The sequence below is a fragment of the Papio anubis genome, chromosome 4 (genome assembly GCF_008728515.1).
Source record: "Papio anubis isolate 15944 chromosome 4, Panubis1.0, whole genome shotgun sequence".
Lineage (NCBI taxonomy): Eukaryota > Metazoa > Chordata > Mammalia > Primates > Cercopithecidae > Papio > Papio anubis.
The window spans coordinates 146,688,608-146,715,205 of record NC_044979.1 but is presented as its reverse complement, the minus strand read 5'-3'; the positions used below and the strand labels follow the sequence as shown (position 1 = coordinate 146,715,205).

The 26,598-nt window shown below is 51.8% G+C and overlaps 1 protein-coding gene across 2 annotated transcripts; it reads left to right on the top strand.

Moving 5' to 3' along the window:
• EIF3B (eukaryotic translation initiation factor 3 subunit B) lies at nucleotides 1–26,348 on the top strand. Of its 2 annotated transcripts, none has more exons than XM_021935602.2 (19): nucleotides 1–887; nucleotides 7,037–7,229; nucleotides 8,756–8,875; nucleotides 9,183–9,240; nucleotides 9,740–9,868; nucleotides 10,472–10,629; nucleotides 12,971–13,102; nucleotides 13,183–13,249; nucleotides 13,657–13,703; nucleotides 15,662–15,872; nucleotides 17,666–17,738; nucleotides 18,590–18,712; nucleotides 20,425–20,503; nucleotides 21,580–21,718; nucleotides 23,877–24,002; nucleotides 24,522–24,599; nucleotides 24,996–25,104; nucleotides 25,255–25,373; nucleotides 26,129–26,348. In XM_021935602.2, the coding sequence occupies exons 1-18, from the start codon at nucleotides 389–391 to the stop codon at nucleotides 25,356–25,358; spliced, it is 2,445 nt and encodes an 814-aa protein (XP_021791294.1). In that variant the 5' UTR covers nucleotides 1–388; the 3' UTR covers nucleotides 25,359–25,373; nucleotides 26,129–26,348. The 2 variants fall into 2 exon arrangements, with proteins under 2 accessions (XP_021791294.1, XP_021791293.1); XM_021935601.2 differs by having other exon boundaries at nucleotides 2–887; nucleotides 26,124–26,348.
• The last annotated feature ends 250 nt before the right edge of the window (nucleotides 26,349–26,598 follow it).

Sequence of the window (26,598 nt, the reverse complement as noted above, 5' to 3'; positions counted from 1 at the left end):
TAGTTCAGTCCCGCCCCGCAGCGTCCGACGGGAGAGGAAAGGGGGAGGCCGCCATGTTGGACGGAACCATCCGCTGCCACACATAGGGTGGCCAATGCGCCCATGAATTTAGTGATTGACGGAAACAACCTTGTTGAATGGAATTAAGCACTTTCTTGTCACAAGAATGTCAGTTTGGTGATTTGCTGGACGCGGCTTGCGGATGCGAGTCCTCTCAGGGTCGTCGTGAGGCTCCAGGGCATGGGTACACCCCCCGCCCCGCGGCCTTGGTACGGCCTCCCCGTCGCACGCACATGGCTGAGCTGTAGCCGGCGCGGCGCGCGGTGCGGCCTGGGAGAGTCGGAAGCGCGGCGGCCGCGGAGCCCTGCGAGTAGGTAGTGTCGGGCCCATGCAGGACGCGGAGAACGTGGCGGTGCCCGAGGCGGCCGAAGAGCGCGCCGAGCCCGGCCAGCAGCAGCCGGCCGCCGAGCCGCCGCCAGACGAGGGGCTGCTGCGGCCCGCGGGGCCCGGCGCTCCGGAGGCGGCGGGGACAGAGGCCTCTAGTGAGGAGGTGGCGGTCGCGGAGGCCGGGCCGGAGCCGGAGGTGAGGACCGAGCCGGCGGCCGAGGCAGAGGCGGCCTCCGGCCCGTCCGAGTCGCTCTCGCCGCCGGCAGCCGAGGAACCGCCTGGGTCGCACGCTGAGCCCCCTGTCCCGGCACAGGGCGAGGCCCCGGGACAGCAGGCTCGGGACGAGCGCGCCGACAGCCGGGCCCAGGCGGCGTCCGAGGACGCGGGAGGAAACGAGGGCAGCGCGGCCGAGGCCGAGCCCCGGGCGCTGGAGAATGGCGACGCGGACGAGCCCTCCTTCAGCGACCCCGAGGACTTCGTGGACGACGTGAGCGAGGAAGGTGAGGGCGCCCGGGGCAGGGCTGGCGAGCGGCGCGGGAGCGTGACTGGGGTTCCGGAGGTGGGAGATGTCGTCGGGCTGTGCCACTGGTTCGTGCAGAAGTTCCAGCGAGGGTGTCCGTGTGTTCCTGGAAAGCCACCGAGGGAGGGGTTCCCGAGTGCCCTAGAGACGTTCTGAGACCCCAGCGCCTCCCCTTTTCTTTCCTAAAAAAGGGGACAGGATGGAGCTAACTTCGTGAGCCAGGGATTTGCATGACAACCGGAAATCTGAGAGGGTGGGAGAGGGCACACGGGGTACTCTGTTCTGGCTGGGTGTGCTGTGAGTGTAGCAGCTGGGGTTACGGCAAAAACCGAAGACCCGGTGTCAGGTTTGCGGGTCTGCGTGTGCCAGCTGACCAGTCAGACCTCCCAAGGTCTGGATCGGAGGAACAGGTTGTCGCAGAGTCGGTGATTTTGTCCTCCTGCCCCGCACAATTGTCCGTCTCCAGGAGACTTCCCTAATGGTACAGGCAGACCCTGTCAAATTCCAGTTTGGTTCTCCTTTATCCCCTCTGCTAAACCTGTAAGGCGAGTTATTTTTCCAGGTTTTAATATTGTTGATAACAGCCTGCTTTGCCTTCGTCTCAACCTTGATTGGATTTACAGGCATATTTCTGCTTCCTGCCTCAGAGAGCTCTTTTCCTAAAGTGACTTCTGATGAGAGCTGGTCTCATTTGTTCTTCTTTTGTTTTTAGCTCTCTTAAGCCTTTAAGTTGAGAAACACATCAGCCTCTGCGGATTGGCTAAGTTAATACTGGAGTGAGAAAAATAAAAATACCCTTGCTGACGCAGCCAGATATACACCAAGACAATTTAGGGAATAACGTGGAGTTGCCAACTTATAATTGAAACGTATTTTTAAAAGGCTATCAGAAATACAAAAATCAGCCAGGTGTGGTGGTGCACACCTGTAGTCTCCGGTACTTGGGAGGCTGAGGCACGAGAATAGCCTGAACCCGGGAGTGGAGGTTGCAGTGAGCCAAGATCCCACCGCTGCACTCCAGCCTGGGTGACAGAGTGAGACCCTGTCTCAAAAAGTGAAAAATTAAAAAATAAAAAGGCTGTCAGTTACTGTGGCCATTATTATATTACACTTTTTTTTTCATAGAAGACATTTTAGCATGAAAAGCAGGAAGAACACCACAAACTAATGAAGACTTTGGGAACATCTAGTCTGCGCCCCTCAGTCCTGAGGAAATGTGTCCCTGAAGGTGGAGTAGGCTGCTGAGAATTCGCAGTGGGTTCGCTGTGCATGGCTCACCAGACTCTCCTGCTCAGAACAGTGTTTTTTTTTTTTTCTTTTTTTTGACGGAGTCTCACTGTCTCCCAGGCTGGAGTGTAGTGGCACGATCTCGCTCACTGCAGCCCGCCTCCCCGGGTTCCCAGCGTTACATTCTCCTGCCTCAGCCTCCCGAGTAGCTGGGATCACAGGCGTCACCACTTCCGCCCGCTAATTTTTGTATTTTTAGTAGAGACGGCTCTCACTGTGGTCTCGATCTCTCCTGACTCAGGATCGGGCCCACCTCGCCTCCCAAAGTGCTGGGATTACAGGTGTGAGCCACCGCTACTGCAGAACAGTGTTCTTTCTAACACTTCAGTTGTTGTTATAGTTTAAAATCAAAACTTTTGGTTTAATTATTATTTTGAGCCCAGTGGAAATTTGCTATTTTTTTTTTTTTTTTTTTGAGACGGAGCCTGAGTTCTGTCAGCCTCGGGAGTTGGGAGCAGTGGCTGATCTGCTTCACTGGTAGTCTCACTTGTGCCATGTTATTTTTCACCAGTTCTCGGTAGTTGACCAGCAGGCCAGTCGCCGGCTCAAGGTTTTTAGAGTTTGTGGGTTTCGCTCGCTAGGATCTGATCTTCGACGTTGCGGATCTCATTGCTCGTTCAAGTTGATTATGGTTTGGCGCCACCGCGCCCGCAATTCTGCTATTTTAAAAAAGTATTATTTGAGGCCGGGCTGCGGCTCACTGTAATCCCAGCACTTTGGGAGGCCAAGACGGGCGACTGGATTTAGGCCGAGATCGTGAGACCATCCTGGCACTGTGAAACCCCGCCTCTACCAAAATGCAAAAATTAGTCGGCTAGGAAGCGGCGTGACGCCTGTAGTCCCAGCTACTCGGGAGGCTGAGGCAGGAGAATGGCGTGAACCCAGGAGGCAGAGCTTGCAGTGAGCCGAGATTGCGCCACTGCACTCCAGCCTGGGCGACTAAGCGAGACTCTGTCTCAAAAAAACAAAAAAGTATTATTTGAGCCCATCGAATTCACAGATTTCTAATGTGTAAATTATTTCTGGAATTGGGAAGAGTTAGTGGATGCTAATATGACCACAAGGTTGGCCAGGCTGGGTGATGACTATGGGTCCTCAGGGGTCCCACGTGGCCCTGAAGGTGCAGTGTTGGCCAGAGTGACAGGTGAGGCATCTGGTCCTGAGGACTAAGGCTCAGCAAGCAGGCTTTGTCATGGCCCGCCTGGTTGTGGTAACGCAGGTGGGTTGTGTGCATTATGAGAAGAGCTGCCCTTCAGGGTCAGTGTGCAAGATAGTATATGAGTGTGTCAGTTCTTTCCAAAAGGGCCGAGTCTTTCAGATAGTATATGAGTGTATCAGTTCTTTCCAAAAGGGCCGAGTCTTCCAGATAGTATATGAGTGTATCAGTTCTTTCCAAAAGGGCCGAGTCTTCCAAGGAGCAGACCAAAGGTGGCCCGGAGTCCCTGTCTTGCCTTCTTATTTTTTGGGTGCAGATTAGCATCTCAAACTGTAATCATCCTTTCAGTTTAATGTTTCAGCTGATCAGGATTTTAACTCTAAATGTCTTTTTTGCATTATTAATTATTCTTTCTGTTTGCTATTTAGTGTTGAGAATTGTTCTCTTCTTTTTTTCCTGGAGACAGGTTGGGAGTCTGTGAGCCACGTGTCACTGATGCTTGGGCCGAGAGTGATCAAGGCGATGTTTCTTCATGGTGTAATTACTTCATTTGTTTCCTTCCTAGGTGTGGGCTGGTTCTCCTAGACTAGACGCTTTGAGCTTGTGGGGAGGAGTACGCAGTTTGTGTAAAAGCTAAGCTTTTTATTGCAAGCCTTATAAATTCAGATCAGGCTTGTCAGGCCATTTAATTGTATGGTAAGTGCTTTAGAAGTTATCCTGGGATTTGACTAGTTTCCACAGCAGGGTGTCCGGCACTGCAGTGACTGGCAACTGCCTTTTTCCCTTTTTTTTTTTTATTATTTTTTTAAATCTCTTGTTCCTCTCAATTTTAGCATCTTTGAAAATAAAATGGAGATTATTTTTTAAGGTAGTATTTTCAATATTTCCTTTTTTTTTTTTTTTTTTTTTTGAGATGGAGTCTCACTCTGTTTCCCTGGCTGGGGTACAGTGGCTCACCGCAGCCTCTGCCTCCCCAGTTCAAGCGATTTTCCTGCGTCAACCTCCTGAACAGCTAGGATTATAGGCACCCATCACCACTCCTGGCTAATTTTTGTATTTTTAGTAGGGACGGGGTTTCACCATGTTGGCCAGGCTGGTCTCGAACTCCTGGCCTCAAGTGATTTGCCTTCCTCAGCGTGCTGGGATTAGAGGCGTGAGCCACCATGCCTGGTCAATTTTTAATATTTCTGAAAGTTTTTTTGTGTGTGTTTTTTTTTTGAGACGGAGTCTTGCTCTGTCGCCCAGGCTGGAGTGAGTCACCATGCCCGGCCAACTTTTGAGAATAAATAAAGCGAAGAATATTTTCTGGCATCTGCATATTTAGTATGTTGAAATTACTATTATTTTTTGAGATGGAATCTCACTCTGTTGCCCAGGCTGGAGTGCAGTGGCGCAATCTTGGCTCACTGCAGCCTCCATCTCCTGAGTTCAAGCAATTTTCCTGCCTCAGCCTCTCAAGTAGCTGGAATTACAGGCGCCCACCACCATGCTTGGATCTTTTTTTTTGTTTTTTTTTTTTTTTAGACGGAGTCCCACTCTCGCCCTTGTAGTAGAGACAGAGTTTCACCGTGTTAGCCAGGATGGTCTCCATCTCCTGACCTTGTGATCCACCCGTCTCGGCCTCCCAAAGTGCTGGGATTACAGGCTTGAGCCACCACGCCCGGCCTTTTTTTTGTATTTTTATTAGGGACAGGGTTTCACCATGTTGGCCAAGCCGGTCTTGAACTCCTGGCCTTAGTAATCTGCCTGCCTTGGCCTCCCAAAATGCTGGGATTACAGGTGTGAGCCACTGAGCTTGGCCTTGTCCTGAATTCTGACTATGTGATGCTTTCCAAAAGCCCTGCGAGGCATTTCATCACATTGAGGACAGCTTCACGTACCACTAAGAAAAAAATACTGTTACTTAAACTCTGTGGGCATGGCAGCTCCCACCTGTAGTCCCTCCTACTTGGGAGGCTGAGGCAGGAGGGTTGCTAGAGCCCAGGAGTTCAAGGCTAGCCTGGGGAGCATAACAAGACCCTGTCTCTTAAAAAAAAAAAAAAAAAAAGCTGTTTCAGGAACTTGTATATTCTCCAGTCTCCTAGTTTAAGTGCAGGTCTCTGCCCTGATAGTGTTTTTCTAAAAGGTTCTTTGTGATATAATAAGAAATGTGTATTTGGGCTCTGCCCTGGTTCTTGGCACACAACGTCTAAACACTTGGAATCTCCAAAGTGATAAGTGTCTTTTTGTAGACAAGTGAGATGATTGATGGCTGGGGCTCTTTGCCAGGGAACCAACCACGTGATTAGAGGGCGGGAACTTTTAGGGCTCCCCCTGCCCCCCAGAAGGAAGAGGCTGAAAGTTGAGTTGATCACCGGTGCTCAGTGATGTCATTAATTATGCCCACGTAATGAGATCTTCCTAGACACCAAAAAGGACCAGGTTCCGGGGGCTCCACGTGTGGGAACAGGTGGAGGCTCCTGCAGGGTGGCGGCCTGGAGAGCACACGGAGGCTCTGCGCTTCTCCTCCATCTGCCTGTTCGTCCGTATCCTCTGTAACGTCCGTGATAATAAGCTGGCAAACCTAGCTCCCTGAATTCTGTAAGCTGCTGTAGCAAATTAATGGAACCCAAGAAGCGGGGGGTAGTGGGAGCCCTGCTTTGTAGCCTGTTGGTCAGAACTGGAGGTGACAGCCCACTACTTGCGATTGCCATCTGAAACAGGGACCAGTCTTTGGGACTGAGCCTTCAGCCTGTGGGATCTGGTGCTGATTCCCGGTAGATCATGTCTGAATTGGATTAAGTAGAGGACACCCAGCTGGCGGCTCCTGGAAAACTGCTTGATGTGGGCCCCACATCTGGTGTCAGAAGTGTTGTGTTGAGTGTTGTGTGAGTCGGAAAAACACTTTGCTGTGTCCTTGTCTCCTGCAGTTTGGTTGTTTATCCTTAGAGCTTTTTAATATAAGGAATATTGGGCAAGGAGTTGTTCCGGACGAAGGTGCCTGTTGATGGGCCGTTTGCAGTGGAGAGAGGTGGGGAAGCTCACCCCAGGCGTGCTTCCTCTGTTTTTTTTTCTTGATTCACTTGTGAATGGCCATCCAGTACACGGCCTGAAAACATGAACATCACCAGGAACAGGAGGTGGGAGAAGAGTTACTACTTTCATCCCAATTCACTCGAGAGAGGTTCCTCCTTGAATAATTTCTAGTAATTTGTATTCACAACACAAATGTGCTGTGAATGTACTGAGCATTTAAATATTTACTTGTTTGCTGAAATCTTCCGTAAAAAGTCAGTTTTCACTGACATTGTGATGGGATTCTGCCTAGATGTTGCTAGAAACCTTTCAAAATCTAGGGATCTCTGGAAGCTCTAATATTGGATATTCTTTAGACTGTCTTTTTCATTTGCATTTTGTGTTGTTAAAATCTTTTTGTTGTTATTCTTTTGTAGTCTTTGGTTATTGCCAGAACTTAATTGACCTATCTTGACTGTTTACATTTCCATCAAAGGGAGAGAGGAGCGTTCCAGTCCCCGCAACTCGTGTTTAAAATCTGAACCAAGCCAGGGTTGGGATTTCTTTTGCTCACAGTGAAGCATTTAGACGATTCATTGGCTCTTCTTGGAGACTTGTTTAGCGTGCTCAGTTAATGTATTAATATTTTTCTTGGTAAAAATGATCATTTGAAAAATCTCTCTCTGGTTCAGAATTACTGGGAGATGTCCTCAAAGACCGGCCCCAGGAAGCGGACGGAATCGATTCGGTGATTGTAGTGGACAACGTCCCTCAGGTGGGACCTGACCGACTTGAGAAGCTCAAAAATGTCATCCACAAGATCTTTTCCAAGTTTGGGAAAATCACAAATGATTTTTATCCTGAAGAGGATGGGAAGACGAAAGGGTGAGTGTTCTCCCGTGGGAGAAGTCTCATCTGTGTCTGGCACGTCGTGATGAGGGAGTGTCGCAGGAGCTCCCTGCAAACACAGCTCCTGCCTCGCCCAGGCACGTGGGCCGTTCACTTCTTCAGGCCGCCCTCAGCTGGAAGCTCTCCAGAGCAGTGAATGAGAAGATGATAAAGTTTAAGTTAAGGTTTTAAAGTTTGTTTAAATTACCTAGAATAGACCAGCATCGTGGCTTACGCCTTAACTCCCAACACTCTTGAAGCCTGAGGCCAGGAGTTGGAGGCTGCAGTAAGCTATGATAACATAGCTGCACTCCAGCCTGGGTGACAGAACAAGACTGTCTCTAAAATAAGTGAAGTAAAAACTAGAATAGTTTTAGTTTCTAGAAAAATTATCAAATGCAGGTAATGCTGCTGCATTTTCTGTGTTGGGCAGTTGATTGAGGGATGGCCTCTTGACCCTCAGCTACTCATGTTACAGTGAAACATTCTCTGAGGTCCTTTCTAATCTTGCCTGTAATACACAATATTAGACCTTTTTTTTTTTTTGAGACAGAGTCTTGCTCTGTCGCCCAGGCTGGAGTGCAGTGGCGGGATCTTGGCTCACTGCAACTCCGCCTCCCGAGTTCATGCCATTCTGCCTCAGCCTCCCAAGTAGGTGAGAGTACAGGTGCCCACCACCACGCCTGGCTAATTTTTTTTGTATTTTTAGTGGAGACGGGGTTTCACCATGTTAGCCAGGATGGTCTTGATCTCCTGACCTTGTGATCCGCCCGCCTTGGCCTCCCAAAGTGCTAGGATTACAGGCGTGAGCCACCGCACCCGGCCTAGACTATTTTTAATTTTTTTTTTTTTTTTTTTTCCTGAGACAGAGCCTCACTGCGTTGCCCAGGCTGGAGGACAGTGGCGTGATCTTGGCTCACTGCAACCTCCGCTTCCCAGGTTTAAGCAATTCTCCTGCCCCAGCCTCCCAAGTAGCTGGGATTACAGGCTTGCACCACCATGCTTGGCTAATTTTTGTATTTTTAATAGAGAGAGGTTTTGCCATGTTGGCCAGGCTGGTCTCCAATTCCTGACCTCAAGTGATCTGTCCGCTTTGGCTTCCCAAAGTGCTGGGATTGCAGGTGTGAGCCATCGCGCCTGGCCAAGACTTTTTTTTAAACAGCTCTGGAGATAATTGATATACAATAAATCTGCATAGTTTTAAAGTATACAATTTAATAGATTTTGATGTGTACATATCACGGAACCATTGCTACAGTAAAAATAATGGACTTTTTGATTAACTTTTCTATAATTTATGATAACAAAACTAAAGACTTTGGATCTTCTGATTAGGGTTTCCCTCACTTAGGAGCTCCCTGGCTGTGGGTCTGTCCCCCGTGTGACTGCCTTAAGCTCGAGGCAGGAAGAGTAGCAGAGACTCCTGGCACGGAGGGCTTGTCCGTGGAGAGGAGTGGGGCAGGCAGCGCGTACCTGCCTAACCTTACAGTGTGCTCGTGTGCCAATGGCCCTCTCTCACTCAGGTATATTTTCCTGGAGTACGCGTCCCCGGCCCACGCTGTGGATGCTGTGAAGAACGCCGACGGCTACAAGCTTGACAAGCAGCACACGTTCCGGGTCAACCTCTTCACAGATTTTGACAAGTGAGTTCAGACTTGGCCACAAGGAAGTAGACATTGACGTGCGAGTGAGCGGCTGTGTGTGGGTGGCTTGGTGCTTCTCAGTGGGTGCTGGTGCCTGTCAGGTTGTTCACGTCCTTTCTGGTCAGGCTGCCACAGGGCCGTTTCATAGCCCTGCCCCATGCTTCTGGCCTGCAACACCCCTCCCCGTTATGCCAGTCACAGCCCTTGGGATGGGCAGACTGGAGCGCAGCAGGGCCATGCCGGACCCCCACGGGTGCTCTTTCTAGTCATCAGGACGTGGGGCTCAGCAGTTTCCTTTCTCCTCCAGGTATATGACCATCAGTGACGAGTGGGATATTCCAGAGAAACAGCCTTTCAAAGACCTGGTGAGTGGCCTGAAACCTGCATCTCAGCGGTTTAAAGAAATGCTGCTGGGTGTGGTGGCTCACACCTGTAATCCCAGCACTTAAGGAGGCTGAGGTGGGAGGATGGCGTAAGCCCAGGAATTCAAGACCAGCTTGGACAACAAAGTGAGACCCCCCTGTCTACAAAAAGTAAATAAATACATAAATTAGCCAGACCTGGCATTCACCTGTTTTCCCAGCACTTGGGAGGCTGAGGTGGGAGGATCACTGTGAGCTGGGAGGTTGAGGCTGCCGTGAGCTATGATTGTGCCACTGGACTCCAGCCTGGGCAACAGAGCGAGACCCTGTCTCAAAAAAAAAGAAAAGAAATGCTGGATGGTGTCTTGACTTGAGGTTAGAGTGTGACTTGGGAGTTAAGGTGTGGACTGAATTTGTCATATCTTTAAGAGCAGTAGTTGTGAATGAGTTTTTTATTAAAATTAATGAAATGTTATATTCCTTGCCTTTTTTTTTTTTTAAGGGGAACTTACGTTACTGGCTTGAAGAGGCAGAATGCAGAGATCAGTACAGTGTGATTTTTGAGAGTGGAGACCGCACTTCCATATTCTGGAATGACGTAAAAGACCCTGTCTCAATTGAAGAAAGAGCGGTGTGTATTTGCTGCCGCTGGGGGCGGGGACTCACCTCTCCCATATTTCCTTAACAAAGTGGAACTTTGTTTCTATCAGAAAACTGGAAGAGCAGGTGATGTTATATTTTCTTTGAGATTACTTTCTGAAAACAACTTTTATTCCTCTTCCAGCTTTGAAGTAAATCCTGAGAAGTGAACAGGCTTTGTGTATTTCAGTTAAGAGTTTGCAGAATAGGCCGGGCGCGGTGGCTCAAGCCTGTAATCCCAGCACTTGGGAGGCCGAGGCGGGCAGATCACAAGGTCAGGAGATCGAGACCATCCTGGCTAACACGGTGAAACCCCGTCTCTACTAAAAATACAAAATATTAGCTGGGCGTGATGGCAGGCGCCTGTAGTCCCAGCTACTCTGGAGGCTGAGGCAGGAGAATGGCGTGACCCTGGGAGGCGGAGCTTGCAGTGAGCCGAGATCATGCCACCGTGCTCCAGCCTGGGAGACGGCGAGACTCCCTTCCAAAAAACATAAAGAAAGAAAGAAAGAGTTTGCAGAATAGATTCATTGTAGGAGGAGTCTTTGTGTTTGCCATTTTGTTGTATTAATGTTGGCACTGCCTTTTTCTGCAGAGATGGACAGAGACATATGTGCGTTGGTCTCCTAAGGGCACCTATCTGGCTACCTTTCATCAAAGAGGCATTGCTCTATGGGGGGGAGAGAAATTCAAGCAAATTCAGAGATTCAGCCACCAAGGGGTTCAGCTCATTGACTTCTCACCTTGTGAAAGGTAAGCTGCTAGAAAAAAGATGATCTAGCTAATCCGGCTGTTGGAGTCTATGCTTTTCACCCCATGCCAGCCTTCTACAGGTGATCTTTCATTTTGCAGCATTTCAAACTTAGTAGAAAAATGTAGGAGTAAGGAGAACGCTAGTATGCTTTTTACTGAGATCTCACGTTCGGTTGCATTTATGTCGTCATCTCCTACACAGATATTTTGGTTGCATTTATGTCGTCATCTGCTACACAGATACTTTTTCCTGAGCCATTTGGGAGTAATTTGAAGTAACGTGTCCCTTCAGCCCTGAATGTGTATTCCTGGAAATAGGATTTTGTTAGCATGACCACAGTGCAGGTGCTAACTTCAGGGATTTAACATTCGTTGAATACTTTAATGTATTGCCATATTCTGATTTTGTTACTTGATCTAATAATGTTCTGTATAATATTTACTTTCCTTCAGTTCAGGATCTAGTCTAAGGTCACATATTTTACAGATAAATTTTCCTGCCTCTGTCACCCAGGCTTGGCGCCACCCAGTGGCCCCATTGCAGGCTCATTGCAACCTCAGCCTCCCAGGGTCAGGCGGTCCTCCCACCTCAGCCTCCTGAGTAGCTGGGACCACAGGCACACACCATGACATATGGCTAATTTTGTTTATTTTTTTGTAGAGATGAGGGGGGGGTCTCACTTTGTTGCACAGGGTAGTCTTGAACCCCTGGTGCCAAGTGATCCTCCTGCCTTGACCTCCCAGAGTGCTGGGATTACAGGCATGAGCCACTGCACCTGGCCGAGCCGTGGTTTTTGATCTAGCTAATCCGGCTGTTGGAGCTCTGCTAGGGAAAGGGGCAGTTGTGGAAGGCAGTGTGAGGACGAGCTGGGGCCACTGTTTTCGCCCTCACAGGTTGTGTCTGCCTTCTCCTCTGGTGTTGTAAGGGACTGCCTGTTACACACTTTGTGTGAACTGAGTGAGCAGGTGCAGTAGCTCCAGACAAACCAGCAGTCAGGTAAATCATGGCTGAGAGGAGCCCCCAGCCTCTGAAGTTTCCCATCAGACCTGTGCTGGCTTTCAAACTGGATGGGACCTTTTTTTTTTTTTTGAGACCGAGTTTCACTTGTCGCCCAGACTGGAGTGTAATGGCACAGTATCGGTTCACTGCAACCTCCACTTCCCGGGTTCAAGCTATTCTCCTGTCTCAGCCGCCTGAGCAGCTGGGATTACAAGTGCCTGCCACCATGCCTGGCTAATTTTTGTATTTTTAGTAGAGACAGGGTTTCACCATGTTAAAGCTTGGTTGGCCATGGTTGGTCTAGCTTGTCTTGAACTCCTGAGCTTGGGTGATCTGCCTGCCTCTGCCCCCCAAAGTGCTGGGATTACAGGTGTGAGCCAATGCGCCCAGTCGTATTTTTTTTACCTTGTTAGTCTTTTTTTTTTTTTTTGAGACGGAGTCTCTCTGTGTCCCCTAGGCTGGAGTGCAGTGGCCGGATCTCAGCTCACTGCAAGCTTCGCCTCCCGGGTTCACGCCATTCTCCTGCCTCAGCCTCCTGAGTAGCTGGGACCACAGGCGCCCACCACCGCACCCGGCTAATTTTTTGTTTTTTTTATTTATTTTTTTTTTTTGAGACGGAGTCTTGCTCTGTCGCCCATGCTGGAGTGCAGTGGCATGATCTCCACTCACTGCAAGCTCCGCCTCCCAGGTTCAAGCCATTCTCCTGCCTCAGCCTCCCGTATAGCTGGGACTACAGGCGCCCGCCACCGGGCCCGGCTAATTTTTGTATTTTTTTTAGTAGAGACGGGGTTTCACCATGTTAGCCAGAATGGTCTCGATCTCCTGACCTCGTGATCCGCCCGTCTCGGCCTCCCAAAGTGCTGGGATTACAGGCGTGAGCCACCGTGCCCAGCCAATTTTTTGTATTTTTAATGGAGACGGGGTTTCACCGTGGTCTCGATCTCCTGACCTTGTGATCCGCCCGCCTTGGCCTCCCAAAGTGCTGGGATTACAGGCGTGAGCCACTGCGCCCAGCCTACCTTGTTAGTCTTAATGAAACCTGAGTAAAGATAGAATTCCACACTGTGCCTCCCTCTAGATCACTCAGCAGCCTTTTGTGTGGGGCCTGTGAGATCTTTCTGTGCTGATCTTGGAAAAACCAGAGTGTCTGCAGTGTATTGACACCAGAATGAACAAGCGCTGCTGCTTCCCTCTTCCGCTTGGAACTCCTGGGGCCGGGCAGTGTGGGGTTGCGGGAGAGAGTTGGTTCCACGAGTTCTGACCGCGTGTTCTGGCCGCACAGACAGACTGCGATCCTCTCGTGAGAGGAGGGTAGCATACAGTGTGGCCCCTCTCTTCTAGGTACCTGGTGACCTTTAGCCCCCTGATGGACACGCAGGATGACCCTCAGGCCATAATCATCTGGGACATCCTTACAGGGCACAAGAAGAGAGGTTTTCACTGTGAGAGCTCAGCCCATTGGCCTATTTTTAAGTAAGTGGACCATTGTAACGAGCTCTGTAGCCTTTGTCTTTTCTTTGGAACACCTTGGCATTTCTGTTTCTTCTTCTTAGGTGGAGCCACGATGGCAAATTCTTTGCCAGAATGACCCTGGATACGCTTAGCATCTATGAAACTCCTGTAAGTGGTCCTGGTGATGGAAAACGCCCCGTCCCATCCTTGCTTGTAACTGGGGTGTGGTGCTTTTCCGTATTTGTGCTAGAAGAGGAGGAGGAGGTTTCACAGATGCGTAGGAAAGTCCTGTCTCCTGTGCCTTTTTAACAAACCTTGCTCTGGGCAGAGCTCTTCAGTCACTCCTGCCCCCCTGGCGCAGCCGTGGGGGGTCCTGGATGAGAGTTAATGCAGTGGGCTTCAGAACTGCAGTTCTCGGTGGTGGGTGGGTGGGTGGAATCATTGTCATCCTCTGTGTGCGCTGCCCTCTAGGCAAACTCACATCAGACTCTGGTTTCCTTTTGTAAAAAGTTAAGTGTGCTTCTGAGACACTGACATCATTTGACTCAACTTTAGCCTTCCTTTTTTTTGGGCAGTCTATGGGTCTTTTGGACAAGAAGAGTTTGAAGATCTCTGGGATAAAGTGAGTATTATTATCAATTTGGTGTCTTCTTGTGTTCAGGCTGCTTAACACAATACCATAGGCGGGGTGGCTTATGACAGCAGAGATTTCTTTCTCCCAGTTCTGGAGCTTGGGAGCCCGAGGTCAAGGTGCCTGCAGACCATCTGGTGAGGGCCCACCTCCCTCCTCATGGACGGCCCCTCAGTCCAGCCTTCCCGGAAGAAGGCTTCCGGGGCCTCTTCTGTAAAAGCTGTCATCTCATTCCCGAGGGCTTCACCCTCAGGACCTCCTACCCCCAAAAGGCCCCACCCCATGCCATCACCCAGGGGGTTAGAATTTCACCCTGTGAATTCGGAGGACACAGACGTGGTCCATTGCAGTTGGTTTCCTTTATTTGCGCTCTCTCCTTTAGCACTCAGCTTTTGTTGTTAAAGAGACAGAGTCTTGCTCCGTCACCCAGGCTGGAGTGCAGTGGTATGATCTCCGCTCACTGCAGCCTCCACCTCCTGGGTTCAGGTGATTCTTCTGCCTCAGCCTCCCGAGTAGCTGGGACTGCAGGTGCCCACCACCATGCCTAGCTAATTTTTGTATTTTTCACAGAGACAGTTTCACTGTGTTGGCCAAGCTGGTCTCAGAACTCCTGACCTCAAGTGATCCGCCCACCTCAGCCTCCCAAAGTGCTGGGATTACAGGCATGAGCCACTACACCCGGCCATTTTTAAATCTTTTTTGAGACGCAGTCTTGCTCTGTTGCCCAGGCTGGAGTATAGTGGCGCGCCTCCCAGGTTCAAACGATTCTGGTGCTTCAGCCTCCTGAGTAGCTGGAATTAACAGGCGCACCACCACCACGCCTAATTTTTTGTATGTTTTAGAAGAAACGGGGTTTCACCATGTTGGCCAGGCTGGTCTTGAACTCCTGACCTCAAGTGATCCGCCTGCCCGCCTCAGCCTCCCAAAGTGCAGGGATTACAGGTGTGAGCCACCATGCCCAGCCTAAGGTGAGTTTGTTCTGGACGCCAGGATGGAGGCTTGGGTCGATGGGCAAGGCTGCTCAGTGCTGGGCCCACCACCCTCAAGGCACCACTTCAGTGACCCCTTTCCTGTGCCCAGAAATGAATCTTCAAGGCCAGAGCCTTGAGTCGGCTTCCTTGCATTTACCTCGTCTTTGACCTAGAAACTAGAGGGGTTTCCAGCCTTAAGGAAGAGAGGGGACTCTGCTTAGGCGAAAGGTTTTCCTATTGCTCTTCTGTCTGAGGCAGAGTTTGGGGAGCCTTCAGCTCATTTTCACCATCAAAGAATGGGCACGTTTTTATTTATCGGAAAACTTGGGACTGGTCACTATTATAGCAGTGAACTACCAGCAATCCAAGGACATTGACGTGTCTTCTTTCATTTTTACATTCTTGGGCAAAATTATGGCTTATAAAATGAGAAGACCAGGTCGTTCGTTCTCAGTAAATGCAAAACAGCACGTAGCGTGTATAAAGCTGTTTTGCATGTAGGTGAGCTCAGGATCGTTCGTTCCTTACAGCAGCTTTTCTATAGAGAGGTTGATACAGTGGAGGGAGTTGCCCTTTTTCTTGCTCATTCCTTATACTTGATTTGCCGGTTTCCCCATTTGCACCTTAATTAATCTTCAGATGACGTAATAGCCGGGTCAACCAGCCTACAACTTACTTGCGTCAAAGCAGCAGTGTGCGGTGTCTTAAGAGTGGGCTGACAGAGCGTAGGCTGGAGTCCCTATGAATCTGTGTGTGATGGTGGGGTTGCTAATACTCTGTCTGCATTCATTCCCTGTCACAGTGAGCGCGGTAGTGCCCCAGGGTCCTGGCGAGGACCTGTGAAGCTGCGCGGCGGGAGTGCTCATCAGTTATAACAGCATTGAGCTTCTGTATAGCAAATGAGTTGTTTTATTTTCTTCTGCTTTTCAGTTTCATCACTTGGCCTTTGCTTTAGCGTTTTATTTTCCTGTCGTGCAGAGACTTTTCTTGGTCTCCTGGTGGTAACATAATCGCCTTCTGGGTGCCTGAAGACAAAGATATTCCAGCCAGGGTAACCCTGATGCAGCTCCCTACCAGGCAAGAGATCCGCGTGAGGAACCTGTTCAACGTGGTGGATTGCAAGCTCCACTGGCAGAAGAACGGAGACTACTTGTGTGTGAAAGTAGATAGGACTCCGAAAGGCACCCAGGTATGTAGATTCCCTCGGGAACTGGCGATTCGTTATCCTGAGCTCTGAAGTGGCCACCGTATTGTTTGGAGGTTGTTAATGGATTTTGTTTTGTTGTGTTTGTTTTTGAGACGGAGTCTCGCTGTCACCAGGCTATAGTGCAATGGCGCGATTTTGGCTCACTGCAGCGTCCGCTTCCTGGGCTCAAGCAATTCTCTTGCCTCAGCCTCCCAAGTAGCTAGGACTACAGGCGTCCGCCACCAGGCCCGGCTAATTTTTGTATTTTTAGTAGAGACAGGGTTTCATCATATTGGCCAGGCTGGTCTTGAACTCCTGACCTCAGGTCTGCCCACTTCGGCCACCCAGAGGGCTGGGATTACAAGCGTGAGCCATTGTGCCCAGCTGAGAATACTATTGTCTTTCTGAGCACAAAGAGTAGTATACCCAGATTTTTTTTTTTTTTTTTTTGGTGGTTGATCATTTAATACTTATTTTATCAAAAAAATTGCCTGAGTTGGCTGGGTGTAGTGGCCCATGCCTGTAATCGCAGCACTTTGGGAGGCCAAGGTGGCCAGATCACGAGGTCAAGAGATTGAGACCATTCTGGCACACATGGTGAAACCCCATCTCTACTAAAAGTGCAATAATTAGCTGGGCATGGTGGCGCGCGTCTGTAATCCCAGCTACTCGGGAGGCTGAGGCAGGAGAATTGCTTGAACCCAGGGGGCGGAGGTTGCAGTGAGCTGAGAGATTGCGCCACTGCACTCCAGCCTGGCGACAGAGCCAGACTCTGTCTCAAAAAAAAAAAGAAAAAAAAAATTCCTGAGTTTTCCCTCTAATGGAAGTATTCCTCTTTGTTTTGTGTTAAAAAAGTTTTAATTGATAGGTAATTCACATGCCTTAAAACACCCCTTTAGAGTGGCGAACTGGTTCAGTGGCTTTTTGTGTGTTCAGAGTTGTGCAGCCAGCACTGCTCATTTCAGAACATTTTCATCGGCTAGGCGCGGTGGCTCCCGGGGTGGGAGGGAAGATAGCTTGAGACTAGGAGTTTCAGACCAGCCTGGGCAACACAGTGAGACCCCATGTCTACAGATAATGTTTAAAAGATAAAAAATAAGAAATGTTTTTGTCACCCTACAAAGAAACACCATGCCTATTAGCAGCTTCTCTGCCCAGCTCCTGGCATCACGAATGTCAGTGATTTCCCTGTTCTGGACACACAGCTGGAATCGGATAGTATGCCGCCTTCTGTGTCTGATCTTCACGTAGCTCAGTGTTCCCACGGCTGGTCCGTGGTGCTGAGTCTGAACGGTAATCTCTTGTCTGGTGGACCACATTTCTTGGCCTCCTTCCTTTGTTGATGGACGTCAGGGCAGTTTCCCCTTAGACTGCTGGAGGAGGGCAGGACTTCTTGAAGGTTATGGCTACCGGACACCCCACTGTCTGAAACGGTCTAACCAGCCCCATTGGTGAGCCTTTATGGCCCTCGGGATCCTGGTCCGCAGGCTGCAGTGAGGACCCTGGGACTGCTTGTGCCCGAGTGTGGCGGGCAGGGCGGCTTCTGGAGGTGGGATCTGGGTCAGAGTTACTTCGTGCATGTCCAGTGGCTGCCGGTAGACGTGGCGCCGGCAGTTACCCTCCAAGTGAACCATCTTCCGTCCTGAGGGCTGTTTCTTTTATCACTGCAGATGCTCGTGTGTGTGAACCAAGCATGCACACTGAATCTTTCGTTGTGAAGTTGACCTTTGATTTGAACCTTTGTCTCATAGTTTCACTGTCCAAAATGTCACCCCTTCCCCCTTTTTTTTATACAGGGTGTTGTCACAAATTTTGAAATTTTCCGAATGAGGGAGAAACAGGTACCTGTGGATGTGGTCGAAATGAAAGGCAAGTTGTATTTTAGTCACTTTGAGGTGAATGGGGCCTCTGTGCTGTTTACTCTTGGCTTTTAACATTTCCATGCAAGGGATTGTCTGAGCAACGGAGTCAGGACTGTGAGCCCGCACCATGAGTAGCCATCTCCAGGTCATAGAACGTGTTTAGAGCCTGGGCAATGTAGTGAGACCTTCTCTGTACAAAAAAAATAAAAAAATTAACCAGGCGTGGTGGGCAGTGGTAGTCCCAGCTGTTCCAGACACTGAAGTGGGAGGATCACTTGAGCCCAGGAGCAGAGGTTGCAGTGAACTGAGATTGCGCCCCTGCACTCCAGCCTGGGTGACAGAGCAAGACCCTGTCTAAAAAAAAGAGAGAAGAGATTGAGCCTGTGTTCTGGTTAGGCTTTTTGTTTTGCCATGGAAAAAAGGAGGAAGGAAGGACAAAAATAGAGAGGTGAGAAAACGTGAAACCTGGCCACCTTTCCAGGTAGGAGACTGGATATGAGGATCCCACTGTAGGTGCCACACTGGGTGCGAGGCAAGTGGCGCCCACAGCTGCCCACGTCAGGCTCCTGCGGTCCCGCTGTGGGCGTCCTGCCGTGGGGGTCCCACTGTGGGGGTCCCGGTGTCCCGCTCAGGGAGAGAGCAGTTTCACTTAGGTCACTCCACATGAGTGGAAGCAGCTGTCTCTGAAACTCCAGGAATGTGCACCTTCCCTGCTGTTGCTTGCTCTCTGGTCCTTTTAATGAACTTTTAAACGTTGGAGGATATTTCTCGGTGGTTGAGTAGTGAACATTTTAACTGATCAAGAGCATTGTGTTCTGAGTTGACTAAAAAGGGAGTGGTCTGTTTTGTCCATTTTAGAAACCATCATAGCCTTTGCCTGGGAACCAAATGGAAGTAAGTTTGCCGTGCTGCATGGAGAGGCTCCGCGGATATCTGTGTCTTTCTACCACGTCAAAAACAACGGGAAAATTGAACTCATCAGTAAGTAGCCTAGTCCCTTTTTCTCTTCTGAACAGGTCAGCATGGATCATGACTCAGTTTCTGCCCAGCAGTGAGCGTTTGACTGGCCTAGGACCACTGCTGGGCAGGCCGGGACTCACCTATGAGTGGGGCGTTGTGGGCTTGGCTGATGAAGTGAGCGATGGCCTGGAGGTGCTGCCTCCTTGTGAGCCCCGTTGGGCCCTCACGTTTCAGCAAGTATTTCTAAGGCTTCCATTCTCTGCCATCGTCTGGAGTGAAGCTTTTTCCCTTCTGGCTGTAGCTGTCGTCCCTGGGCTCAGGATCACTTCCTGTGGACATGCTCCTGCCAGTCCCCAGTCTGAGTCGGGTGCCTCTGACCAGGGTGTGCAGAGCTGTTGCACACGGCTGTGCCCTGCCCCGTGCACCTGGTTCCAGGGGCACCACACTGCACCCACCTGGGGCTCGCTCCTCAGTGGTGCGGGGACGCTCTCCCGTCTCATGGTAGCTGCCGCCTGTGCCCTCAGCTCCTCACTTCATCCTGGGGTCTCTGCTCAGCATAGAGCCCGGTGCCTGCGGGGATTGAATGAGCCATTGCTTGTTGCTTCACAGGCGTGGTGTGTGTGTGGCAGCCGGGAGGTGGTGATGGGCTGTGTTCTTCACCCACAGGACTCTGGCTGCCAGGTGCCCTCCTGCAGAGCCATGGGTTTGGCCCTGTACTTGGAAGGGGTTGGAATCTCCTGGCCGCACCTTTCGCAGCATGATTCTGTGAGGAGTTTAGTTTTCACTTTGCTAGAGCTTGGCAGGGTGTGTGGTGCCCTCAGTTGGCAGTGGATCACAATTGGCTGTTTCATTAATTCCGGGTGATGTAAACATATGGGCAGTTGCAGACTGTCCAGAGACTTGCGTAAGTCTTCTAGGTCATGAAACGTATGGCAAGCAGAGGCACCTTGTACCTTCCAAATGTGTAGTGTGACATGGCTCTCCTGAGGTTTGGCATGGACTCTGGGGCCACTGTGTGGGCTCTGTCCCATTCCCGTGACTGTTGGGGTTTTCGTTTGTACAAGTCTGGACCCCTGCCCCTGCCGGGGTGCACTGCCCTGCCCCGTCTCCTCCCCTTCTCCCCACATCAGCCTGCCCCACGCCTCTTTTTTTGGATGTACCGCAGGCTGAGGAGAGAGAGGCCACAGGTTGTCAGCTCTGTCTGAGACGCAGGGAGCATGTGCTCTGAGGGGGACTTGAGCCCAGCCCCAGCTGGCCGCCTCCCCGTTCCCGTGGCTCTGCCTGAGATCCCTCCTGGAAGTAAGAGTTAGTACCTGGAAAGGTGATGACTAGTCAGTTTCAACAAGCATAGCTTATCCAAAGACGCCTTGTCGCTAGGAGAGTGGCTTTAGTCTTTCAGGGTCACGTATCTCTGACGTCTTCTCCCTGCTGGGGACCCTGCAGCAGTGAACATTTGCCGTAAAGGGAATTCTTTGTCCAGTTACCTCAGGAAATAAGATAGTCTTGTTTTGAAGTACCCCTGTCATATCTTCTCTTTTTTTTTCCCATTTAAAGTGTGGATTGTGACTCGGGGTACTTAGCGATGGACTTTGTAAAACTGTTTTCCGAGGTGGTTCGGCATTACTGGCTCTGCCCACATGGGCAGCTTGAGCTACAGCCAAGTCCTCCAGCCTTGGCAGCCCCGGCACCGTGGAAGCCTCGCAGCTTGTGACGGGCGCTCTCTTTCCTTTCAGAGATGTTCGACAAGCAGCAAGCAAACACCATCTTCTGGAGCCCCCAAGGACAGTTCGTGGTGTTGGCGGGCCTGAGGAGGTAGGTGTACGCGCTCTGAGCCTGTCCGCCTTGTGAGCAGCACTCGGCCTGCTGTGGCAGAGACCTTCAGGCGCCTGCACCAGCTTCTTGGTAGAGGGAGTATTGTGCACTGAGAGGGTTACCCCGGTGTCAGTGAATGGGACTTTATGAACCTTTGCGGACCCATGGCACTCCAGGACTCGGGCCAAGCCAGGATAGATTGAAATAAGCGCTTGTGCGGGGCGCGGTGGCTCACGCCTGTAATCCCAGCACTTTGGGAGGCTGAGGCAGGTGGATCACGGGATCAGGAGATCGAGACCATCCTGGCTAACACGGTGAAACCCCATCTCTACTAAAAATACAAAAAATTAGCCAGGCTTGGTGGCGGGCGCCTGTGGTCCCAGTGACTTGGGTGGCTGAGGTGGAAGAATGGCGTGAACCCAGGAGGCAGAGCTTGCAGTGAGCTGAGATCGCGCCACTGCACTCCAGCCTGGGTGACAGAGTGAGACTCTGTCTCAAAAAAAAAGAAGAAATAAGCGCTCGCAGATGCTTTCGTGAAGTGACCAGGCAGACCCGTCTGCGAGTTGTGGTTCTTCGTGGTTAAACAAGTGCCTTCCAGCAATCCAGTTACCACCCCCAGGGGTTCAGTCCCATGTCTTCTAGCAGGAAGGGTATTCGTTACACAGCTGTGAGGCTGCCTTACCTCTGTGGTTTGTGTCACGTGCTGGTCTCAGCTGTGTTCCAGCAGTGTGTCGAAATCGTGGAGAAACTTCCAGCTTAAAGAGTACCCTTTTGTTGCTGCTCTCCCTTGCTTCATTGTCCACACTTGCTGCTGTATTTTTGAAGGCTTACTTAGCCCCAGATAACATTTCCAGTAAAAATAATAGTGATGGCAGACGTGTGTACTACTCACCACACACTCTGCATCTGTGACTTGGTACGTCTCACGGTGGCCACCAGAGGCTGTTGCCGTGCTTGTTTCCATGTTAACGCCAAGGCTGGCTCCCTGGGGACCCCATGCTGCAGCACCTCTCAGGAGTGGGATGCCAGGAGGTACGCGTCTCCGTGAAGCCTGACGGCCCTGTCTGTCTCTGCAGTATGAATGGTGCCTTAGCGTTTGTGGACACTTCGGACTGCACGGTCATGAACATCGCAGAGCACTACATGGCTTCTGACGTCGAGTGGGATCCCACCGGACGCTACGTCGTCACCTCTGTGTCCTGGTGGAGCCATAAGGTGCAGGCCCGTGGGCATAGCTTTGGCTGTGGATAGAAGCAGGGATTGCCGGCTGGCTGCTGACTCTGGTGCTGTCCTGGGACCTCGGGGAAGGGGCACAAGCCTCTGTGTTTAACAGAAGCCTTGGCTGGTGTTCGTGGCAGGAGGAGAAGGATTCTGGGTTGTAGAAGAGGTGGCGCCGAGTGCAGGAGCAGCTCCCGCTCATGGTTGCAGGGCGGGTGGGGGTCTTACCCTGGGCCTGGGGACCCTTGAAAGGGAGTGAGAATGTGTCATACACAAGTGTTTTTCTGCAGAGAGGAGTCACTTCCTTTGAAGTCTGAACAAAGTTCTGTAACCGCAGACATTAAGATCTCTTTGGGGTCATTGGTTGAGTCCAGCTGCTGCGTTGCCCACAACGCTTATTCCAAAACTGCTGGTTAAATTTGTCGAGGACTTTCAGTATTTAATGACTTGTAAAACATTGATGGAGGTGTTGACACTTGAACTAGTCCATGCAAATAGAGCCTGTGAGACCAAACTCGGGTGATTTTGTTTAATGAGATACAGAACTCTTAGGAGTATCAACTTCCCAAATACGACTACAAGTGTCGAGAGTTAGAAATCTTCACGTTGGAATGAGGATATGTTTTTTGTTTTGTTTTTTTTTTTTTTTGAGATGGAGTCTCGCTCTGTCGCCCAGACTGGAGTGCAGTGGCCGGATCTCAGCTCACTGCAAGCTCCGCCTCCCGGGTTTACGCCATTCTCCTGCCTCAGCCTCCCGAGTAGCTGGGACTACAGGCGCCCGCCACCTCGCCTGGCTAGTTTTTTGTATTTTTAGTAGAGACGGGGTTTCACCGTATTAGCCAGGATGGTCTCGATCTCCTGACCTCGTGATCCACCCGTCTCAGCCTCCCAAAGTGCTGGGATTACAGGCTTGAGCCACCGCGCCCGGCCGGAATGAGGATATGTTGATGGCAGCCTCTGTTCAGATACGTTGAGATGTCACTTCGGTGGGGCCCACCTCAACCCTTGAAATCACCTTAGGCCAGGCACAGTGGCCCACACCGGTTGTCCCAGCACTTTAGGAGGCAGAGGCAGAAGAATCACTTGAGCCCAGGAGTTTTGAGACGAGCCTGAGCAACAGCGAAACCCTAGCCCCATTTTAAAAAAATAAAAAAGACCTTTTAAGTTGTTGACCACTCTCCTTGAGGTATAAACACTTAGCTCCCAAAATGCCGGGCTGCAACAAGATGTCTATGCCAAGGGCCAGCGAGTGCGCCCTCCTTCATGAGAGAGGCCTGCTGTGAAGAGAGTGGAGCCTGGTGGCGCGTAGTGATGCAGTTAGCTTACATCCAGCACAGGCTTCAGCACAGCTCACACCCGGCAGAGGGTTCAGCACAGCTCACACCCGGCATAGTGTTCCGCACAGCTCACACCCGGCACGGGGCTCAGCACAGCTCACACCCGGCAGAGGGTTCAGCACAGTTCACACCCGGCACAGTGCTCAGCACAGCTCACACCTGGCAGAGGGTTCAGCACAGCTCACACCCGGCACAGTGCTCAGCACAGCTCACACCCGGCAGAGGGCTCAGCACAGCTCTCACCCGGCAGAGGGCTCAGCACAGCTCACACCCGGCAGAGGGCTCAGCACAGCTCACACCCGGCGCTGGGTTCAGCAAAGCTCACACCCGGCAGAGGGCTCAGCACAGCTCACACCCGGCACGGGGCTCAGCAGCGCAGTAATGCAGTTAGCTTCCATCCGGTCCCGGGTTCCGCACAGCTTACATCTGGCGTGGGGTGCAGCGGCGCGTGGTGGTGCAGTTAGCTTCCATCCGGTCCCGGGTTCCGCACAGCTTACATCTGGCGTGGGGTGCAGCAGCGCGTGGTGGTGCAGTTAGCTTCCGTCCAGCATGGGGTTCATGTTGCCAGCAGGACCGCGCAGGCCTGTGCTGTGATGAGTGCTGCTGCGACTGCTCTGTGCCCTGCACTCTGGGTCGACTGCATCACTGAGGTGTCTTTCACTGACTGCCCACCTCCGCTGCTGTCGGCTCTGCACAGGCAGAGCTTTGTTTGCTTCACACGTGTCCCCGATACCCAGGACCTTGTGCAGCAGTGACATAGTCACAGTTGTGGCTCTGCTGATCCCTCTGTGTCCTGGTGTGGCCCTGCCCTCACCTAGGTGGACAACGCATACTGGCTGTGGACTTTCCAGGGCCGCCTTCTGCAGAAGAACAACAAGGACCGCTTCTGCCAGCTGCTGTGGCGGCCCCGGCCTCCCACACTCCTGAGCCAGGAGCAGATCAAGGTCAGCGTCCCCCCATGCCCGCTGCAGGGCACTGGAGGCGATTGTGGCATTGAAAAGTAGTCAGTTTTTCTGTTATTGTTAGGGTGGTGAGTGGGGGATAGAAACGTGACATTTGCAAGGACGCCTTGAAGAGATGCAGGAACAGTGAGAACTGAATGGAATAGAACAGCTCTAGGAGAGTAGCCTGAGGCCTCCAGCTTGTTTAGGGGAGTTTTGCATGAACCCGTGGGGTAGATGAAAAGATACCAGGGCCATTAAAAAGTCCTGGTGGGAATAGAAGCGGCTTGTCGGGGGTTTACATAATTGTGGTAAAATAGGCCGATAGGTCAGAGCGAGGAAGAGGGTTAAATCCCAGGAAGAAAGTCTGAAGAAAGATGGAGGAAGGAGCGGGCGCGAGCACTCCTGGGAAGCTGTTCTATGAATGACCCTGGGTATCACCTCATGTCGGCAACTCTGAAGATTGCATTTGTGCTTCTTGCTTGGAATGTTAAATCCTGAGTGGCGGGTCTTTTGTTTCAGCAAATTAAAAAGGATCTGAAGAAATACTCGAAGATCTTTGAACAGAAGGATCGTTTGAGCCAGTCCAAAGCCTCAAAGGTGAGCCTTGTTCCCCAAAGGGAGGGCCGTGCTGGGACATCTGCCGCCGCGGCAAAGGCGGGCCCGCATCAGGGCTGCAGGCGGCGCTGTGTGTGTGCGCAGAGTTGCTTCTGCCCTGAAGACACTGGTTCTGTTTCTCCCCTAGGAGGAATGCAGTGGGGAACTGGGGCTGGCACGGGGGCCTGGAGTTGCGACCTCACTGCTGCCTTGTGGGCGGGGGACAGTGTTGGGGGAAGAGTGAGAATGAGGGAAAAGTGAAAACGAATGGAGCGGCCATTCCTGCTTGAGCGCCTCCAAATGCTGTCATCCTGGCACTGTCCACCTGGGTGTGGGCTCTTCGCGATGGGGAGACACGTGTCTTACCAGTTCTGTGGCTTTCCCTAACCTCACGCATAGGAGTTGGTGGAGAGAAGGCGCACCATGATGGAAGACTTCCGGAAATACCGAAAAATGGCCCAGGAGCTCTATATGGAGCAGAAAAACGAGCGCCTGGAGTTGCGAGGAGGTAACGTAGAGATCCCTCCGTCACCGGGAGCTGGCCCTTCCGCCGCCCACAGGCCACGGTGCACGCGGACTCCTGCGTTCTTCCCACTGGCCTTGGTGGTGCCACTCGGCATGTGCCCCCGTGGGTGACCTGCGCCCTTTGTCCTCTCAGGTGTGGACACTGACGAGCTGGACAGCAACGTGGACGACTGGGAAGAGGAGACCATAGAGTTCTTCGTCACTGAGGAAATCATCCCTCTTGGGAACCAGGAGTGACCTGGGAGCGCTGTGGTGAGCATCTGCAGGGGGCGCGGCGGGGTCCCCGTTGGCTGCTTTCAGCTGCTTCTGTTATCCCATCACTGAGAAAGCACCTTCTTTAAGGCAGAGGTGAAGCCCCAGTGTCGTGTGCCCAGGGTTAGCTGAGCCTCGTGTGAAATGTGGAGTCGGTGCCAACGTGGCCTCGACTGCTCCCTCTGATCACATCGCAGATGATGCCTTTCAGGCCATGCTGGATGAGGGAGGAGCCGTGGCCAGGTGCTGGGAAGTGCTAGGAAGAGGAGGGTGGCCGTGCCTGGCCATTTCCTGACACCTGTGCTAGTGACGGCCGCGGTGTGTCCACCAGACAGAAACACTGGCGTGCGCGGCTGCGACTCTGGTTCTGGCAGTTCTGAGAGGAGCCTTCCAAGTCGGGGGCTGGGGAGCAGAGTGCGGGAGCTCCTGAGTCCTGGGGGCCTCCGTGCCTCACAGCACGGGCATGTGTGGGACAGAAGGCCTAGTGGGGTGTCTGAGGGTGGCCTGGTTGCTGTCCTCAGGGCGGGACCATGAGTGAGTAGGGGTGGCATATGGGCTCGGCTCTCTGTGGCCAGGGCGGCTCCTGTTGCGGGACTCAACATCAGCCCCAAGGCGATGTTCAGGGGCTCCCTCAGCATTTTGAGGTGCTGTTTAGGGCCGCCATGCGTGCCTGTCCAGGGGGCAGACTGCACCCGCTGCTCCCGCACTGAGCTGCAGGACAGAGCGTGAGCCGCGGTTCCTCTGTTGCAGTGCAGCCGCGTGTGGTGTGTGGAGCCGAGGCCGTCCTGCAGGAAGCCCACGTGACTGCCGCCGCCTCCCCGTGCTCTGTGGCTCTGGACTGTGACCGCGCCTGGATTCTGCCATTGCGACACGTTTTTGTGCCTTTCAGCCCCTGGTGTCTGCAGTGGGGTGTTTAAGGCACCCGCTTCCACTTCTTTCTTCTTTTTTTTTCCTGAGACGGAGTCTCGCTCTGTCGCCTAGGCTGGAGTGCTGTGGTGCAGTCTCGGCTCACTGCAAGCTCCGCCTCCCGAGTTCACGCCATTCTCCTGCCTCAGCCTCCCGAGTAGCTGGGACTACAGGTGCCTGCCACCTCGCCCGGCTAATCTTTTGTATTTTTAATAGAGACGGGGTTTCACCGTGTTTGCGAGGATGGTCTCAATCTCCTGACCTCGTAATCCGCCCGCCTCGGCCAAAGTGCTGGGATTACAGGCGTGGGCCACCACGC

Bases quoted from the DNA above. Each gene is read 5' to 3' on its own strand.
- EIF3B (XM_021935602.2), top strand. From the start codon at position 389: ATGCAGGACGCGGAGAACGTGGCGGTGCCCGAGGCGGCCGAAGAGCGC. The intron at 15,873-17,665 runs GTATGTAGATTC...TTTTTTATACAG, and splicing joins GGACTCCGAAAGGCACCCAG to GGTGTTGTCACAAATTTTGA. The intron at 17,739-18,589 runs GCAAGTTGTATT...TGTCCATTTTAG, and splicing joins GGATGTGGTCGAAATGAAAG to AAACCATCATAGCCTTTGCC.